General features: G+C 46.4%; 1 protein-coding gene across 3 annotated transcripts in view; it reads left to right on the top strand.

Moving 5' to 3' along the window:
• Window positions 1-21378, top strand: part of NCAPG2 (non-SMC condensin II complex subunit G2) — a 403487-nt gene that overhangs the window by 123332 nt on the left and 258777 nt on the right. For all 3 annotated transcript variants that reach the window (XM_085631953.1, XM_085631952.1, XM_085631954.1), the window contains exons 13-14: window positions 738-890; window positions 13846-14068. In XM_085631953.1, the coding sequence (XP_085488079.1) occupies window positions 738-890; window positions 13846-14068 (376 nt within the window). The remainder of the gene's footprint in view (window positions 1-737; window positions 891-13845; window positions 14069-21378) is intronic.

A 21378-nucleotide genomic window follows, 5' to 3' on the forward strand; every position in this document is an offset into this window, starting at 1 on the left:
TATAGGCAGAGGTATAAAAGACTAAGCACCTAAAATGGGTTATGTTTGGAGTGCATATGAATGTTAGTGAGAGCCATTTTTGTGCACTTGAATATGTTCTTGGCCTAGCTTTCACTAGGAATGTGTTGCCTGTGGTTTTAAAAGCACTGAAGTATAGTCAACAATGAATTTACTAATGTGAGTATGGTCTGCGACCTTCTTAGAGCATGTTAAAATATTACTGGATCTATTGCCACTGAGCTGGACCACATAAACTTCAGCAACTACAGTTTCCGGTTCTCTACCTTGAAAAAATGATGAATGTAATACTTGCCTCTCCTAGCTCAGGGTGACATTGTTCCTGTATCTAGATAGCCAACAAAATGTGTTCTCTCCATCCAGCACATACACTGTCTGTGGTGTTGACTTGGAGGACACTCATCCTAAGTGTAATTAAACTTGCCTTCTAGCTAAAATGCATGACTCTAATTCATAAAGTATTAGAAATATTAGCCCATCCGCTCCAGCAAAAAGGTCTGTCTGATTGCACCCTACATGTTTTTTGTGAGAAGGTGGGGGGGACACAAATGTAAGCACTTGGTGAGTTTCAAGGGTTCCACAATACTGGGTTGCATGTATTGCTTCTGCATGATGTTGCAGAATGTTTTCACATGTTGTGTATCTCAGCTTTTCTGGACTTTTTGTAATGTAGAATTGTGAGGAGAGTGTTTTCATTGTTTTTTTTCCCTCTGTTGCAGTGTCTTCCAATACTTTTAGACAACAAGCTTAGCCATCCATTACTCGAACAGCTCCTGCCATCCTTGAAATACCACCTCCATGATACTTCTGAGAAAGTGCGTGTTGCTTTTGTCGATATGCTGCTAAAAATCAAGGCTATCCGGGCAGCTAAGGTACGGTCAATCGGGCTTGATGGGTAGGAGACTTAAAGCTTGCCAACTTGTTGCTTGGTGTCTGTTTGAGTGCTGAAAAACACGGGGTTGAGTTACTGGATACCAGGACACACCCCCATGTTCATGTCATCAATTGGAGACCCAACACTAGGATTACGTTATGAAGGTTTTCTTGGCAGCTGGGATACAGTTGTCATGAGCTGTTTTCTATCATTTTATTACGCCAAGACCCTATTCTTGAGTGACCTTTTGATAAACTGCAGTAATGAATATCTTCACCACCTTAAATATGAGTCTTTATTTGTTAATCTAGCATATACATAAAATTATATTAGCATATCAGTTGTATAGGAAATTGTATCTTGTCACAAGCACAAGTGAGATGCAGAAGGGTTTGGTTTGATAAGCAACAATGGGAAAAGGCAAATGAAAGAAAAAGATTACAAACACTTCAGAACAAAGCAGAGACAAAACAGGGGTAGTACTGTTGTAGCGTTAACAGGTTGTACCTCATAAGCGATTTTATTTAGTTTAGTTCCTCTTATCCCAGATTAACCTCAACTACCATAGAAAGTCTCTTAGGTCCTCTGATGGATCTTGTTTTGTATTGAAAGGAACTGGAATACTTAGAGGATGAGCAATTATCATATGAGCACCTGGAATACGATAATTGCTAACATTCAATATCGGGGGCAATCTTCCAAGTAAACCCACTTTTTAGTTAGTTAATCACCAAATCTAGTTGAACATAGCCACAAACAAATTAATGGAGCAGAATCAGAGTATTTTATCATGATATATATTTCTGTTTAAGTTTCAAAGGATTAGCATACAGCTTTAATTTCAAATTAGATCAGGTTTAATAAGCATTTGCAAATTCTGCGAGATTCAGTTATGAAGGAACTATGTTCCTTAGACAAGGGAGATTGCATTATCTCAAGAATAGTGAATTAGCTGGAAATTAGTTGTCTCATACCAACCATTTAGGAAAGTTCAGAAAATATCAAATGTCCAGTTCCAGTTCGTAGACCAAATAGTCAGCCTCTGTCTGCACTGCTGCGTCAATGCCACAGCTGCTCTGACTCGAACCCTTTCAGCTGAAAGGTTTCCACTATGATACCAGCTGGCGGCGGGCACATTATTTCGTCACAGTTCGCGTTGTTTCTGGAAGTCCCAATCAAGGGGTGACGCCCCTTAGTTAAAAATTTAGGCAATTCAACTCCATTGATTCCAGGTTTACACCCCTTGACGTTACCAAATTTGTCGGGCTACTCTGTCCCATTGGTTCCCAAGGATCGTATGAGATGATGTAGCAAGTAAAATTCGAAAGAATTCAGTAATCTATTACTCGCAATTTCCTTAGGACCACTGTAGTTTAGTCATATGATTGTTTGTAGCATTTGGAAAGTAGTAGAGTTCATGCTCATCCGTTTCTCAAGCATTGCTCTAGGAAGTAACACTTTTGTTGCAAGTCTAGTCTAGTAAGCTACAAACGTGAAAGAAGGCGATTGAGTGTTAGAACACAAGTGGGAACTTTATGTAAGGTTCCCATTGTCTTCAGACTATTCACTTCATAAGTTCATACTAGGAAAAGAAGCAAAGTTTGAGGCCTTCATGAAATGCAGTTATTACGATGAATTTGTGTTAAAATATGAATCTCACATTACATAGAATGGTGCATTAATCCTTCAATCGAGTATATTAATCACTTCAATATGAATATTAATTAATTCATGTAAGTATAGGGTAGTCTTACTTTTTTTTCAATACTCACTATTGTTTCACATATAATTTCTCAAGTCTCTTTTGCACGTTATATGTTAATACATCACCATTTAAAAGCACATCAGAAATGAACTTTTACGAAGTACAAATCATAACATAACCTCGTGTAACACCTACTTTTCTGTGTCTATCAGTGCTCATGTTGCACATTCTAGTGTTAGTATCCGTTTTCTAACATATGAAGCAACTATATTCTTACATAGAAACTTCTATGTTATTGTTTATTTACTACTTTTATCTAAGCATAAGATCACATGTTAGTAAAATGTAAAATTTCACATCAACTTTCACATCAACTTATTGACTATTGTGTGCTATGTACTAAGATTATAAATACCTCTCTTCTGCAAGGAACCTTCCCAGATATCCTCAAAGCTAGTCAGGTATCCCCCATCCTAAAGAAAGCATCAGCGGACCCATCAGACCTGAATAACTACCGCCCAATATCTAACATCTCGACCCTGGCCAAACTACTCGAAAAATGTGTCCACATGCAGCTTAGTAACCACATAGACCACTTCAACCTGCTCGACCAATTCCAATCAGGCTTTCAATCCGGGCACAGCACCGAATCAACCATGACCCACATAATAGATGACGCATTACAAATACTGGATCAAAACAAAGCCTGTTTGTTAATCCTACTTGACTTATCCTCAGCCTTCGATACAGTCAACCACGACAACCTACTTGACCTCTTGAAACATAGAATGGGACTATCTGGAACGGTGTTAAACTGGTTCACTTCCTTCCTCCAAAATAGAACACACAGATTCAAAATCAACCAATCTTTATCTAACCCCACCTCAGGCACTTTGGGAGTACCATAGGGATCTTCCCTCTCCCCAACACTCTTCAATTTGTTTATGGAACCACTCACTGAGCTTCTCAACTCCCCAAATATCCAATATCACATGTATGCCGACGACACACAACTCTACATTAATGTCCACCCTCTTGAAGACATCAAGTCCCTTAACTCAACGCTCCATAAAACACAGACCTGGCTGGCAAAGAACCATTTAAAACTAAACACACTAAAAACAGAATTCCTCTTAATCGCTCCCCCAACCAAACAACCATCATCCGCGAGCGGATGAAGCACCTAACTGCACTCGACGGTTAACCTCTCATCATTGATTCCGCTAAATCTCTAGAAATAACCCTGGATAATAAGCTAAATATGCAGAAGCACATCAGCGCTTCAACTAAAGGAGCACATTTTCTGATGAACACCCTGAGAAAACTGAAACCCTTCATACCCGCAAATGACTTTAAACAAGCAGTTCAAACTCTAGTAATTTCCAGAGTTGACTATGGGGTGTCTCTCTCTGTGGCCTTCACAAAATCAATGAACACTCCGCTAAGAGCCTCAATCAATACAGCCGCTAGACTCATCACAGGCACCAAAAGAAACTGCCACATTTCCCCTGACCTTCGTACCCTCAACTGGTTACCTTTTGAGGCCAGAATCCACCTAAAAATTGCCTGTATGACATATAAGGCATTGCATCACAAAACCCCGAGATACCCAGCGAAGAAACTAGTACTATCAGGGGTTAACAGATCTACCAAGAGTTCCGACAATCTTCTACTTAAACCATAACGGTTCTCCAAGAAAAAAACATACAATTGTACCTTCTCAGGAATGGCTCCCAGGATTTGGAACGCCTTGCCTCCAGAAACGAGACTCAATCCGTCCGCTACTTTTTTATAAAAAATAATGAAATCGATTCTCCTGTCTAAAATCACTTGATCTCTTTTCTTTTTATATACTCTTGTAGATCTGTGTTTATCTCTAACAGTTACCAGTACAGTATTCCCATAATTCATTGTATTTTGATGTATGTCATTCACGTATATTCTTGTTCGCGCTATACAAAACCATCAAATAAATAAAATACATCCGAAAACTACTAACATTCTGCCTACTTTTACGATGCAGTATCTAAATCAGACCTTCATTTGTGTGTTTCTTAATACATGGGGCCTAACACAGATGTTTTGTCATCATCATGTACAGGTATCGCAAATCGTTTCTGTGTAAAACTCTTGTTAATAGATGAAAGATAACATTTCTGCTCTATCAGTACTATACATAAGCAATGCACCTTCGAGAAAATACATTCTCCTAATAAAATGTAAAAACAAAGAAGTGTAGGAAAGTGTCCCTTTTTGATCAAGCTTGACATCCCTTTGGGATGTGTAAGGGCAACATGAAACAGTCCTGCTGACTGCCACCGTGCATATGCCCGAGTCCTGCACAACCTGTCAATATCTTCTCTTTCCCTTTAGGAACAGTAAGCCTCATTTTTGCTTGTGACATAAACCAAGGAGCACCGGCTGGACCTCTCAGCCAGCTCCTAGTCTCCCACCTCCTCTCTCTAGGAAATCCTTTGATACACCCCCAGTTTATGTCTAGTATCTAGTGCAATTTTGGTAGAAGTGCACTGGGTCCATGCTAGTCAGGTCCGCAGTGCCAGATCTCTTTCCCTAAATCTGTACAATTGTTGCCCCATTTGGCAATACCTTTAGTACCCCTGTAAGTCCCTAGTAAATGATCCCCCTGCTACCTAGGTCAAGGAGGCTGAAGAGGGTCCCTAATGCTGCAGCATGTATTGTGCCACCCTAGGTGACCCCTCAGCACTAACCTGTTAACTGCCATTGCAGGCTACGGCGCATGGTGCAGAGGAAGGTGAAGACACTACATTGCACACCTCCTGTGTGCCATGCTTGCAGATACTGCATGCAGTATAGGTGAGCCAACCCATAAGGCATGGGGCCGCATGCTACATGTATGGACATATCTGCATGGGCAGATATGCCCCTGTGATGTCCAAGTCGATTCTTCGATATTAAAAGTGAACAGTGAAGCCATTTTGAGTACATGTACTAGATACTGGTATTTAGGAGTTCCCAAGCAACATGAGGGCTTCACTGAACCTAGAGATGTTTGGTATCAAACATCTCACATTTATAAACCAACACTGACTCCAGTGTTGGCTTTAATAATACATGAAGCCAGAGGACTACTAGTGTGCTGGCTAACTGGTGTAGACCAGCCTGCCACCACAGACCGGCGTCTGACCCCCCTGCAGGTGAGAGCCTGCGCTCTGAGGGCAGAAACCATGCCTGCTCTGGCGGGAGGTGTTGTCAACTCCTCCAAGCAGGTTGGCTAATGATCAGCATATTAAAGCAGGATGCTTCAAAGGACTCTGGTGCCTTTGATATGTGGCCCAAGGCTTCCCCAGACAAGTGACTGGCCACCCCTTGCGCTTGACACATTTGGCACCAGGACAGGTAAGAAAATTAGGTAGTCAGGAGGCATGTTCCCCTCTCAGGCTACTACCACCCCAAAGATAGGCTACCTTAAGTGGACACAGCTTTTAGAATTACACCATCTTAGTTGTGGTGGCATTAGGCTCTTTGGGTCAGGGTTCTGCCCACTTCCCACAGGAAGTGGTCATATAGATTATTTAAACCGCCTAAAGGATAAGTAGCCTATTGGCTTCTACCGGTCACTCCCTGTAACACTCCTAGATTGAGTTTCTAGGTGGCACCCCTGACACCAGGAACTTTAATTAGACGGATCAAGAAGAGAGGACAAAGAAGAGCCACGAGAACAGTGAGAACTGAAGACTGACCTTGGACTTTTTGCGCCAACCCCTGCCTCCCTGCCTTTACCAGTCTCGACAGTCATGACCAGCGACTTGTCCTGCAGCTGTCCCGCTTCCACGAACCCAGGGAGACTGCCAGCCCTTCGAAAATTTTAGCAAATCTTTGTTGGAGAAGAGCTGCTACTCCCTTGCAATCGGCAGGCACCGAAACGCTAAGTCCAATATACCAAGTTATCGCTCCCCGGCCAGATCGAAGCAGCAGCCGCCCAGGAAGAGGACCCTCAGCTCCTGAATCTCAGATCTGTCCCACCACCAAGTGAGAGGACACCAGGACCAACTGGAGCCACACAGGACCAATACACAGGGTACCAGACCCCTCTCAACAAGCACAGCCTGTGAGGGTCCAATCTGGACTCCCACTGCACCAAGACTGAGCAGCCGTCCAGGGACGTTGGCACCGCAGAGACTCACTTCCAGAGTGGCCCAGCAGTCCTAATTTTTGCACCCTCAGTCGGTGAGACAGACTACCTTAAGGTTCCATTTATTGCCTCTGTGAGTACAACAAATGCTTAGCACTACCCTTTGATAAGCCTAACTGTTCATTCAACCTACCATAAAAGAGCATTTGGGTTATCATTTTTGCCTCTTTAAATGAATTCGGGTTTGCCGGGACTCTTTACACAATGTACCTCGTTTTGGTCCACTATATAAAGAGCCAGCTTCCTACAAAGTGCACTTGTGCATGCATTTTACTGACATTAGTGCAAATGTTTTTGTTTTCATCAACATTGTCCGCCTAGTAACCTAGCGTACTTGTATATACGTATCAACGCAAAGAGAGAGATTCTTTAGTGGTAACAGTTTGACCAGTACTTAATCTTTGTGCACCTGCTTTACAGCGATTCACTCATGGTGTCTTGACACATTTCATACATTACATTTAGTGGGGCACCCCTCTCAGTAGTTAGCAGTTTTGTAGGAACTAGAACGTAGTCAATATTTCTGTCATAAGAAAGCAAAATGTACCATTTCTCCTAAAGTTCAGATTCTGTACAGATTCCGTTAAAGAGACCGAGGCATGGATTATGCTTTTCCTTCCTTTAGTCAAAGACTCCAGCCAGAAAAAACGAAGTTTCCCAGTCTTCATTTCTGAAGTAGAATCCAGATGTCCATACTTAGACTGTCGTTCTTGATGTGTTTCTAACATGAATAGTTTAGCCTTGGATTCTGCTTAATTAGTCTGTAGACTATAAAACAGTGCATTGCTCATGGACCCCAACAAAATACAACTTCAGATTCAACGAAATGTTAGGACTGCAACACATAATCTGATAACCTTATTTCCCGACTATGTTGTTGGTGTCATAACATTGATTTGCTTGTCTATTTTAATCTGTCTTCTCTGGTTTTCTGCAGTATCCCCCTTTTTCCCCCAAAAAATTGCTTGTGTCTACCACTGCCCGCCCCCTCCATTTAACTTGTTTCCTCAGCTTTTGATGGTGACCGTTTTTTTCAAGAATTGTCTTTTGTCACTGGCTTGGTTCAAATCCATAATTTGTTCTCCTGCTTTCTCCATTGACTGGGACATTTTGTTTGCTTTTAAAGCTAACTCTTCTACTGGATTTATTTTTAGCTGTGCAGTCCATTTAAGATGCTTATTCTGAAACAGCCTGCTTGTTTTTCTAAGACTCGTCAGGTCTCAGGTTTGCTTGGTGATTCTGAACACTTTGGTCCTGTGGGATCTGCCAAAAAAAGGAGCTTCCAGTGAGCCCAATTTTCAATTGGTCTTATGCTCCAGCGTTACGTTGTTGAAAATCCATATGCCATTTATTATTTAAACATTTTATATTGCTTTTCTTAAGTCTGACTAAAGACCTCATCTAAAAGAGACTTTTAGTTATAGATTCCTTACCTTAGAATTACCCCCAGGCGTCGGACTGGATCCCTAGAATTTTGTTTTTACCAGAACCCCTGCACATCAGTAGATGGCATCGGTCGACTCTGTGTCCGGCGTTGTGGTTCCCGGGATGACATTGTGGTGCCTACTTACACACCGCCCCTGTGCGCTGAAGTCAATACTTTTTTAGTGCCAGCCTAGCGCAGTTCCGGAGACAGCTTGCCCCTCAGTCACTTTTTGACTAAACTTTTTTCTACTTTTGTCAATGTCTTTTTTTTCAAGTCTGCGACTCCTGGTGTGTGAGGGATGTCCCATCGTCGGACCGGCTTCAAGCCTTGCGACTCCTGTCACAAGCTGATGTCCGTGACGGACCAGCACCTCGCGTTGCTCTGGAGCGCAACCACGACCTAAAGTTGGGCTCCGACTGTCGGGCCATAAATCCTAAGTCATGGGGGAGCGGTCCCAAAAGCTTTTGGAGGCCCGTCAGTCGGCTCTGTGTCGCTCCCTGTCTCGCTCGAGGGGAAGATCTCAAGACAGGTCGCTGAGCCACCACACCTAACCAAGTCTTCACACTCTTCGGGTAAGTCGAAGCACAAGAAGAAGAAGCACCCTCACTCTTCGCCTTTCCCGCCATCGGTCGGCTGACGTGACGCGGGACCCGGAGCATCGTCGCTCTAAGGCTCCGTCTCTGGTGCCTGACTCGGGGACGACACAGCGCCTTACCCACGTTTCCTGGAGCCGGGGTGTCCCCCGCCCAACTTCGTATGTTCTATGAAGCCCTCTACCGTGTGTTTGGGCAGCCTGACTCTGCTGGTGCGCCTTAGAGCCCCTCGGAGTCGGTTGGAGGCCCAGGGCCTTCCAGCGGCTCCGGCCTCGGCGACGGAGGGCCCCGTGGTTACCGGCCTGGATCCGGATCGATGACAGTCGACCTTACTCGACCTTCCCTGGCACTGGCCATGCCCCCAGCCGACGCCGTCCCCATCCTCATCCCTGAGATGGAGCCAGACTGACGTCGAATCCGACGCCAGAGGGTACTTTTGTTCCTTTGTTCATCCCAGGTTTCCCTATCGCCCTGAGGGTGAGGATGAGGACTGGGAGGTGTCGCTGGACCCTTTGACAGACCAGCTGAAAGAACCAAACTGGAGAGAGGAATTGGGTGATGCCATTGGTCTGGATACCTCCCTAGAACGTGGCATGCTTTTTCCCCCCTACCGTGGCTACGGAGGAGGGAGCGTCCTATGCAGTTGTGGTGCTTAGGGCGCAGCCGAGGCCTTGGGCCTGGAGCTCCTCACAGTGGCAGTCAGGACTAACCTCCTGACCAAGGTGCTTTAGCCTGCGGCAACTTCCTCTAAACCCCTCTTACCCTTTAATGAAGCCCTCACAGGCATCCTTCTAGACACTTGGTCCAAGCCCAGCACAAGGGCTCCTGTGGAAAGGACGATTGCCCGCCACCACTGCCTGGCTCCAGGCAATCCCATTTTCCTCATCCAACACCCTTACCCCGAGAGCTTGGTGGTCCAAGCTTCTTCTTGCAAGTGCGTATTCCCTTCTGCACCCCCGGAAAGGGAATCCAAGAAGCTGGATCATCTTGGGAAGCGCATGTTCTCTTCCTCCAGCTTGGCACTGCGGTCTGTGAATACTGCGTGCCTCTTGGGCCGATACACTCATACCATCTGGGATATAGATGCACAGGTTGTCTCCCAAGCCGTGGCAGATAGGAGAGACGCAGTAAAATTCACAAATCGCTGTGGACTGGATACCACGACCCACTGGGCAAAATGATTGCCATTTCGGTAGCCCTTCGGCGCTACGCCTGGTTGAGGACATCAGCTTTTTCGGGGGATGTTCAGTCAACACTGCTGGACATGCCCTTCGATTGCCATCGCCTTTTCAGTGACAAGGCAGACTCTGCGCTGGAGCGTTTTAAGGATTCTCGGGCTAGGGCCAGATCTTTGGGCCTTGCTGCGTCCTCTCGTCCACCACAGTCTGCCTTTCGCCCTTTTCATGGCTACGGAAAGGGCACCCCACCACGTCCGACTCAGTTCAGCCACCGTTCCACGTAAGCTGCCCAGCCTCTGCGTGGCCGCGTATGTGGGAACCAGCGTCGCGGGTCTGGGAACCAGCGGGTGGGCCTGGGAAGAAGCGGGTGGGCCAGTCCAACCTCACCGTACGCCCACCCCACCCCCCACAGCAGCCTCCAAACCCTTCCAGGGCCATCTGCCGCCAGTGGGTGGCAGGATTCGCCATCACCTCCCCCACTGGCAATCCATCACGTCACAGGTGGGTTTTGCAGGTAGTCCAAAGGGGCTACTCTCCCCCCTTCGAGACTACCTCTCCCTCCATGCCACCGTCTCTAGATCTCATGTCGGAGAATCATTTTGCGCTTCTCCGCCAGGAAGTCTTAGCTCTCTTGGCCAAGGGAGCTATTGAGACGGTTCCTGTGCCAGTAGTAGGTCGTGGTTGATATTCGCTCTACTTTCTGGTGCCCAAGAAGGGTAAGGGCCTGCATCCTATCCTAGAACTCGGGGCCCTTAACCGCTTCCTCTGGAAGGAGAAGTTCAAAAGGCTAACCTTGGCTCAGGTCCTGTCTGCCCTTGACCCTGGAGACTGGATGGTGGCGTTGAACTTGCAGGACGCTTATTTCCACATCCCCATCCTGCCAGCCCACAGGCATTACCTACTGTTCACGGTAGGCCACGAGCATTTTCAGTTCATTGTGCTTCCCTTCGGCCTTACCAGTGCCCCTCGGGTGGTCACAAAAGTGATGGTGGTGGTTGCAGCTCATCTGCGCAGGTCATGGGTCCCAGTCTTCCCCCTATCTCGACGACTGGCTGTGAAGGCGGGCTCGCCCCAGGCTGTCGTCTACCACCTCCAGACTACGACAGACCTCCTGCATTCCCTGGGGTTCACTATCACCATGCCGAAGTCACACCTGACTCCCTCTCAGTCGCTCCCTTTCATTATAGCTGTTCTGGACACAGTGCAGTTTCGGGCCTATCCTCCTGAGAGGCGAGCCCTGGTATTCAGGGTTGAAACCGATGTTTCAGCCTCTATCCCAGATTTCGGTTAGAATGACCCTGAGGCTGCTGGGCCTCATGGCCTTCTGCATCCTTCTGGTGGATCATGCCGGATGACATATGAGGGCTGTTCAGTGGAACCTGAAGTTCCAGTGGGCACAGCATTGTCGTGTAGTTCCTATGAGTCCCCCTGGACCTGCGCCTTATGGATCTTCTAAATTGAAGGCTTGGTGTCCCAAACACTTCCTGACCCCTCCACAGGATATGTCAGCCGTTAGACCAGTTAGCTCTACAGTGCCACTACCACCCTCCTGAATTCTACAGTGGTGTAGGTAGTCTTTGGCAACCACTGAACATGACAACCCTGATTCCTCAGGTATCGTGATCAACAGTACCGTATGTTTCGCTCAGAAACTCGTGCTTGCTTTCTCTCAGAAAATACACAGGATGGCGATTAGGACTTTTCAATAAGAATGTATTGGTCCAGCGACAGCCTTGTGTAAAACATATGTGCTGCGACAATCAGGAGACGGAAGCATATAAAAGAGATTGCTAGTACTAATATAGTGAATAGTGGATACATTTGTACCATAGTGCTAAGAAGATGAACAGAAACAGTTCAGATAAAAACAGTAGCACTTGCATGTTCCTAAAATGCGCGCCCTAACTGATTTTCTAAAATGTACCTAGCCTAACCTGGATGTGTAGGTGTATGTGCGTATAGATATGTCTATCTGTAGCCAAGAAACCCCTAGGAAAGAACCAGCCCCCTTTCTTGATGGTTGGGAATGAAGGACGCCGCCTCTGCGTTGAGGATGACTACCCGCAAAGGATGTCAGACCGCTGCTTGTTGGAGATTTCACATGCAGGACCCCAGTCTCTGCTTGGAAGGAATTCTACTCCAATTTGTAGGAGTGAGTGAGGGTCTTTTATACTAAAGTGGTCACTCCAGGGTTTTTTCTAGAATCGGTATGTTTTTAAAACAACCATGGATGTTTTGAAAACAATCATAAATGTTTTGAAAACTATCACCAATACTTTTCTAAACAAGTGTGATCATGCACAGCTGGCTGTTGGCCAAGGATCAAAAAAGTGGTGACCGTTATACATAATAAATCTGCCGTGCCTGGGGACATGTTTATGTATGTCAGGTACAGGGATTAAGATAGAATACTTAGAGCCTGGTGTCGAGGAGACCGGATCAAGCTACTAGGTAAAAGGTCACCTGTTTCGAGTCGTTATTATCGTGTGGATGGGAAAAATAAATGTAAGTGAAAATGGGATGTACATGACGGGACTATCCTAAAGGACATGACACCCACTCCTCATCAAAAGGTCAACAAGGCCAGCTAGGTAATGATAAAGCTAATGCTAGAAAAAGGCATACAAATCATTTATAATAAAACATACTAAAAGCCTTCAAAATGTCCATAATAAAGTTGTTTTTCCCTTAAAAAATGTGTTCACAAGGTCCTCTAAATTTGTATATTTTGTGATTATTGCACTGAGCACCTTGAAAGCCATGAAAGCCATGAACTCTGTTAGAACTGAGAAGATAAATAAAACATCAGTTTCGACCTTCAATTTTAGTAAATGTTTAAAAAGTAGCCAAATGGTTCCCAACACTTGAGATGCCATATTGTTTAATGAATCCTGTGCTAAAGACTCAACATCGCTGAACATCGTATCTGCAGATGACAGTCCCTCAAGATATTCCAGTATCATATCCACTGAGCAAAGATGGTCAACTCTGGTTCCCACGGCAGCTGTCGGGAAAGAGTTAGATGCCTGCACGCCTGATATAGATGCCTGAACTTCTGAAGCTGAGCCGATATCCCTTCCAACAGGAGCGGAAGCATCCCTTGGAGGCTCTAGAAATGCCATCATCAACATGGGAGTACGCTGTAGACCACTGCATGTCTGGGCCAGCAAAGGCACCAGAAGCGCTTCAATGCCCGGCGGAGCAACCAATGGAAGTCTCAGACACAGGTCCAACACGCAGGCGAATCCCCAGAAGAGGCAACGGAACATAGGCAGGACATAGTCTAGCCAAACCGTTCTGAAAGACCTGAACCAATGCTCACCCTCCACGTTACCCCACCACCCACTCCCCAAACAAATAAAAATAAAAAAAAGTCCTGCCTCGTCAACACACACTGCACACAAACATCTAAAAATAATACATGGTGCCTGCCATCCACCCACACCACTCTGGCTTCCCTCCCGCTGAAAGCTGTACTCTTTTTCTCCACTGCAGCAGAGAGCCAGCATCGCACTGGCAAGATCTCTCTTAGCCCTGTTAAAGCAGTTTGGAAACCCCTTACAATGTAGAAATATTGGGAAACAATTTTTGTGTGCCATAGTTGCTCAGTCATGGCAGTGAATAGCCAGATTTAGAATTGGTATTTAAGCCAGTGGCTCTGTGTAAGAGCCAGCATGACAATCATACCATAGCTGAATACAAAAGAGAAGAGACCCACATAAACTACTGCTCCTATGCAGCTTGAAACCACTTCTTCTTTGATTCATATACAGTGCCCTTTATATACCTAAAACCCTGTACAGACTTCAGTTTTATGTTTTAAAAATGTGTACTATGTGGATTTGTAGTAATCGCTGCTTTTCTGTCCTTTGTGCAGTTCTGGAAAATCTGTCCCATGGAGCACATTCTAGCTCGCCTTGAAGTCGATTCCCGCCCTGTGTCCCGGCGTATAGTAAATCTCCTGTTCAACTCTTTCTATCCTGTCAATCAACCAGAGGAAGTGTGGTGTGAGCGTTGTGTGACCCTAATCCAGATGAACCCTGCTGCAGCCAGAAAGTTTTATCAATATGCCTATGAGCATACTGCACCAACCAACATAGGTACGTTGCCTATCTCAGTGGCTGTCGACACAAAACGTGGTGGGGTGGAAGGAGGGACTGTGGTGGAAGTGAGGGGGGAGCGCAAAGGGGGTTAATAATAAATTAAACTTACCAGACTACCTTGTACACCGGTGTTCCTCTGCTTCCTTCTCCGAGCAGTCCCTGGGACAGCATCAGAGACTCCCCATCCAATCCCTGTTCTGCTTTCATGCTGCATGAGATCAGCATGGGGATGGGCATGAGCGGGCTGGATTAACACTCGCTCAGGTACAGGTAGTGTATGCTGTTTCTTCAACCTGGCTGTGCATTACAGCACAACACTTAGGAATGCAAAAGTGCCAGCAGGCACCTTTTCCATATCCAACGCCCACGCCCTCAACCAAGGGCATCTGTGGCATAACTTAGTGGCAACTTCCCCTCCATCACTTAGAGGGATGGGCAATCCCCGCAGTGCCACATACACCAGGGCACCACATAGCGCTTCGTCCCTGCCGGGGTACCTGTCACCAGGTAAAACGTTCAACCCCAGGCATCCCCTGGGTAGGGCAAGAAGGTCCAGGACCACCAGCAGGTCAGTCCCTCCTCCTGCCTGCCCAATGCCTGCACAAAACACCCCTCCAATGTGTATGTTCAGGGTTGGAGAAACCTAACTGCACATGTCTGACCAAACCGACATGCGCACTTTGCCGCGCACATCACTCTGCTCCATACGCCTTGGCCCAACCCCACCCCTCCCTACACACGGTGGCTCAGCCAGCAGCTGAAAAATGAAATGATGATAAAATATTGTTTTATTTTTCAGCTGCTGGCTCTGTGCCAGTGGGGTGACACTCCTCAGCCCTTATGGAAGAGCCGCCGCTGGCTATCTCCATTACACAGCCTGAAGCCATTCAATGGCATCTCCCCTTTGTCCCTTCTCAGCAAATGCCATTGTAGAACTGGCATATACATTGAGCCTTTCCCCATCGTCTAGTTGCTACTGAAACCCTCTGTAACAGCACTGCCCTTTTCTGTATACTGAAAACATACGTTTAGAACCTTTTTGTTGGGCTTTTAAAAGTATGTTTATGAAACTGCCCAGTTTTCAATAGTACATGCATGGAGAAGTCTTCGGAAAAGCTAGTTTGCTTATAACATAAATGTTGGTGTTAAATGGGCATATCTAGCATTTCTTATTGTTTGCCTACAAGGACCTGTAGTTCTTGTAAACACATATTTAGAAACGGAATCAAATTGTTTTTATTTGTAGGCTAAGGTCACCAGCCTTCAAACATCTACACAAGAAGCTCGTTAAAAAGCCTCTTGAGTAGAGACACACCTGGAGTTAACCCTAAGATATATCCTCACTTAAATGCGAAGAATAAAGTACAAGTAAAATGTTTAAATTTCTCATGTATTTACTTTGTCCTCAGAAGTCACTTACAAATGTAGAAGAAAATATTTAATCTTGTCGCTTTCAATTTTTTTTAAAAAAAAGGGCACTGGTCAGTTTCCAATGTAACTGATGTTCTGTGTATGGTTGCAAAACGTGTGTGTGAGAGCGCGTGTGTGTTTTTCACTGAAAAAGGATGTCTGTGAATGGAGTGTTAGGGCTAAGTACTCTGATGCCAAAAATCATAAAAACGAAACTCACAAATCCCCTTAAACTTTAAGGTTAGGTAATGGTTAAGATTTCAAATGCAAAAGTGTGTACCCTATTGTACTTGCATGCACCAGGGATCACACTGATGACCTTACATCACTGATGACATGAAAGACTTGGTGTTGTATTGAAGGTTGAAGCTAGGCATGATGTGTTGGTGACTGGGCATGCTACCCCCACACCATGTAGCAATATAAACAAGCATTGGCATAGCCAATAGGTCTCGCCTTTGGGACCTTATAAGTGTTTATACATACAGCAGTTGATGTTGTTGCACCAAGGATATTGTACTGCATAACTAAATACTTATAAGGTTCCAAAAGCGAGACCTGTTGGCTAAGCCAATGCTCGTTTTAGCATATTCATGCCGTCCTAATGCAATGACTTCGGGCCTCAATGAAGCCTTGGGCATTAAAGGGCTCGCAAGGAATCCTTTTATATGGAAATTGGGTCAGTGGGCAGATGGAACACAGCAGGAGAGAGTGCCAAAAGGAGCTGGGGAGAAGGGGCCTACGAGTAGGGGCGCTGGCCGCACGGGAGCGGCTGGGAGACAGGCAGGCATGGTGGTCTGAGCCGTGGGGAGCATGCATTGGTGCCGTGTCCCTGGATACGGACGCCTTCCAGGTCGCAGTGAGCAGCATCTGCAATGAACACGATGCTTGGTGTCTTTTTAGGAGCTCGCGAGTAGACATAAGAGAAAAATACATGCAAGCCCACTCATTGATGCATGCAGAAATGCAAATCTTTTTGGCCTCCACCAAGAGCAGAGCTCTGCCGGGCCGTTTGGCTGGCAGTTAGTCAAGAAAATGTTTCCAACTCTGCCGATGTGACTCTTTCAGGAAGCAGACACAACTAAAAAGGAGTTTTCAAAGCACGGCTGAGATTTGTAGGACTTTTTTTAATCTAGCGCCTTATCTGCGGGGAGGCTCTGGACGGTCTAGGCAAAGAGAGAGATAGTGAGGGACGGAGAGAGAGGGGAGCTGAGAATAAAGAGAGAAAGGGAAGAAGGACAGAGAGCAAAAGGGGAGAGAGAAGAAGAGGAAATGAGAATAAGAAACGGAGAGAGACGAGGATAGAGGAAAGAGAATGCGGGGGAGAAAGAGTGGGAGGGAGAATGAGAGAAAAAGGCACACTCAAGATCAAGCCACTGACAAATGTCTGGTGATGCCGAGCGAACAAAAGCAACAGAAAGCCAACATCTGGGCACTGGAGCTGCTCACCAGATTGTCAATGCCCGCTACAACCCCACAACAGCGCTGGCACGTTTCCTCTGCCACCAGCTCTTGGATAAAACAGCACAGATAGACAAAAGAGATATGGTGAAGCAAGTGTCACCCCTTCATCTGGGTAAGACACAACCTGGTCGGTTTCTGTATGTGTACGTTTTTAAGATGTAGTTTACCATCATGGTTGTGCATCCGTCAGATGACCATGGCGCCCGGTTCGCACAATACTACACAAACAGCAAGAATGATACACAAAGCAACACACGCACAGCAGGGTGTATGAGAGGAAAGGTGCCGTGTTATATACAGTGGGATACAGCAGTGAGTACTATGCTGCAGTCAGAGGTTCCTCACAAAGGCAGACGCCATAATCTGTTTGGGTTTCAAGGACCCTGTTCTGCATGTAAATGGGGGGATAATCTGGAGGAATCCAGGGATTGTGCACAGTGAGAAGGCGTGCTTCAGTGGCCTTGGCGCCAGCCATGAGTGACTGACCGGATTCACACAGCACAGAACAGAACACGACACGAAGGGAGCCATCACGGGCTAGCCCCTGGCAGCGGAGAACCGAAGATGAGACAGGAAAAGCGCCCAAGATCACAAACTGCGCCTGCAGGGGAGTGGGTAAAAACACTGCAGGAGAGAGAGAGAGGGAGGTGAGGTAGGGTGGGGGAGGGTAAGCTGTTTTCAAGCACTCGTGCTTGTGGACATATTACTTCCTATTCTACTCTTTATTTACCTCTATATCCTTGGGTTTCACTGTAGTGTGCTACACACTGAAAAGTGTGTCTTCACCACGTCCGTGGTAGTAAATACTACATAATTACAATTTCTAATTATAAATGGCAGATATTTTTAATCCCAAGGGTCGTCCTATCAGAGCAAACGCGCATTAGCAAACAACCACCAAATCAAGCAGGAAATCTTCAGTGTCAGACATGTCAATGTGCCGTGGCAAAACTGAAGCAATCCTCTGATCCACACATACAACACCAAGTTTTCCATGTAGGTCACACGCCAATCATTCACTGGATCACAGTGTGCTCTAGCTTGCAGCAAAAGAGACAAGTCACGAAAGCAAGCGCACACGAACCATGTTCAGAAAAGGGGGGAGGGAGATGCGAGCAGAGCATATGGTGAGCACTTTCGCGGCCGCTTTGATGTTCAGTGGCCGCACGGCTCACTGAGAACATCAAAGCGGCCGCGAAAGTGATCACGCAGGCGGACAAATGGTGCACGCGCCCGGTGGAGCACATGCACTGTAGCTAGAGGCCTGCAAAAGCCACTAGTTTGCACTTCAAAATCCCGCTTACTGAAACTCTCGCCAGAGCAGCGCTAAAGCGCTGGCTCAGGCGAGACCTAAAAAAACTCCCTGGTGGGGCTTACCTCTTGGTGGTCCTGAATGATGCACTGTAAGGTGGGCAGGCAGCCTTAGGACCCAGCATACTGTGTGGAACTTTCACTCATGTCATGGGAAATGATTACGTATCGCTTATACGAGTCACTGATTCCTTGGGCTCTACCAGATCTCACGGGTGGCTTTTTCGGATCTGGGGGGGAAGCTACTAAATGGACTAGTTGGGTGGCGTAGGATCATGCTACAGACTCCCCTTTGGCTGGAAACTCATCTCAATCAAGTGATGTGCCAGGAAGGGTTTGGACGAAGGGATCTGATTGGCATCTCTCAGCTTGGGGATGTATGGCAGGGCTCTACTATTCGTTCATTTATGGAGCTGCAGGCTAACTTTCACTTTCACCATACACAGTTCTTGCCCTTTCTACAGTTCTGTCTTGCCTTATCTTATCAGCCCTGTAGGAAACTGGGTTTGTGTTGCAGTACCCCCTCCACACACTTATTGCATGCTTTTTGATGCAACTTTGACTGAAGTGTACTGCGTCCCAACTCACCAGGTTCTCAGTACCATTCTTCTTTCCCTAAAAACTGTACAATTGTTCCCCCAATTGGCAAAACCTTTTGCACCTCTCACCAACCACATGCAAGACTGCCATTGTAAAAACCTCCCAGTGTGCCATGTCCCTAACACTGCATGTAATATTTGTAAGTCACCCCTACAGCAGGCCTAACAGCCGTAAGGCATGGTGCGGAATATACATGTGAGGGCATACCTGCATGAGCAGATATGCCCCTGTGCTGGTCAGTCCTATTACTGCCAGTACAAGTGACTAGGGAAGCCATTTTAAACAATGTGCGGGACACTGGTGAAAACAAGTTCCCCAGTTACATGATGACTTCACTGAAAATAGGGATGTTTGGTATCAAACATCTCGTATTGTTAAATCCACACTGATGCCAGTGTCGGATTTACTTGCACTGAGAGGGCACCTTGGAGGTACCCTTTTAAAACCTACCATCCTCTGGTGTCCTTGCTGACTGGTTTCTGCCAGCCAGCCACCCGAAACACTGTTCTGACATTCTAGGGTGAGAGCATTTGCTCTCAGAAGACACAGAACAAAAGTCCGTCTGGGAAGAGGGTGTGACACCCCATTCCACAGGAGTGCCTGCTGATTATCCTCCTCTTGCCAGTGAGTTTCAAAGAAGCTTCTGTCTTTGGAATGCGAATCTGGCTCCCCTCAAAGGAGAGGAAAGCACCCCCTCTGTCCAGAGCCCCCTTGGCACCTGGACAGGTGGGAAATTTAGCTAGTCAGGTAGGTGTGCCACCTCCAGGCTAGTGCCACCCCTAAGGTGGACTACTGTGAGCATGATTTATCAGAAGTAGCCATCTTTGTGATGGCATACTTAGGAATTATGGGACAGGTTATAGGGGCATAGTGACTCCAAGGGGGTGGTAGCCCATTGGCTACTACCCTACACTCCCCTAACGCCCCATATTCAGTATTTAGGGGAGTCACAGGTGCCAGAGAAGCAGATCCTGACTACCTACAAAAAGGACACTAAGAGCCGCATAAGACTGAAAAGAGAACCTGATATGGTCCCATCCCTGCTGTCCTGTTTACTGTTTTATGTTGACCCTGCACCAAAGACGACTCTCGGATGCTGAGTGCCTCCTAAACCTGGGAGGACTGCCTGCTTTCAATAAAGATCAAGACCTCCTGTGAGCAGCGGACATGTTTCAAAGAACTCCAAAGGAGAAGACTCTGAGGTCTCCGGAACTGCGAAAACCTGACACCGGAAGCCACCACTGCACCCGTCGCCTCCGGCTGGAGTTGAAGTGGGCCTCTGCTGCCAACAAGGTTCCACAGGCCTCCAGAGCTCGAGTCCATAGTTGTCACACCCCTCATGGACTCCCCGACGTCGCCTGCAGCCTCTGCACGCAGGCCCTGCGACTGCTTCCGGTAAGAGAAACCTGACGTCTAAAGACACCTCTGCATCTTTTGCCCCCAGGCCGTGTAGAAGAGGACCCCAGCTGCCTCTAGGTCCCGAGCATCGCTAGCCGTGAACGCCCCTGTTGGGTCACCCGGACTGGCTTCCTAGCCAGAACCTGCACCATCTTTTTACAGAGACCGATCTCCATTGAGACCTATTGCTCCTGATGCCCTTGTTCTGCTGGTGGTGTACTGCTGGTGCTGCCTTGGACCTTGCCCACCACTCACCTTAAGTTCTGGAGATTGTTCCCGTAAGTCGATGTACTGTATCTGTTTACAGAACTTGTTCTTCCTTCCATTGGATAACATTGCAGAACTCAGACATTGCACTGACCACTTTTTAAAGTGAAAGTAATTTATTTAAAAAATGTACTTACCTGAACTACTTTTCTGTGATGCCAAATCATAAATAAAAGGGCTTGGTATTTTTATAAATTTGTGGATCTCCCTACTGAGTTGTGCTATCATTTACTAACCATGGTGTATATTCTGCAAATGTCTTGCACTCCTCTCTATTAAGCCCGAGGCTGCTCGACCACACTACCCCCTAAGAGAGCACTTTGGGATTGCTTACAAACCCCTGTCCAATCATAAAGGAACCCCTATGCTCTTTACATGGTATACCAACTTAATGATATATCACATAAAGAGCCAGCTTCCTACACAGCCACTTTGGGGGAGGTCCCTGAGTAGACCCACATGGAGATAAAAACCCTTATGTCCCCCTAAGGCCTAGACCTCAGATTTATAGGTCCCTAAACTCACTGGACCTATTCTTGCCTCCGTACTCGGCGGGAACCCTGGAGGATGGAGATTGGAGGGAAGCACTTATGGCACCTTGGGAGTGGGCTATCTCTTCCTGGCTCTGCATGATCCAACTTAATGTTCTCCACATGACTTATTTGACGCTTGAACAGCTATGGAAGGTGAGTAAACTCCCATCACCCACCTGCCATCGCTAGGGTGCTGAAAATGCAGAGTTCTTTCATGTGATTTGGTTGTTCCCTGTCATACAGTGATATTGGGGGGGTTTAGGCAGATGTGTTGTGGAGGCTGATAAACTGTTTCCCTCAGATTGCGCTTTGTAGCCTAATGGA

Source organism: Triturus cristatus, chromosome 10, assembly GCF_964204655.1.
Source record: "Triturus cristatus chromosome 10, aTriCri1.1, whole genome shotgun sequence".
Taxonomy (NCBI): Eukaryota; Metazoa; Chordata; class Amphibia; order Caudata; family Salamandridae; genus Triturus; species Triturus cristatus.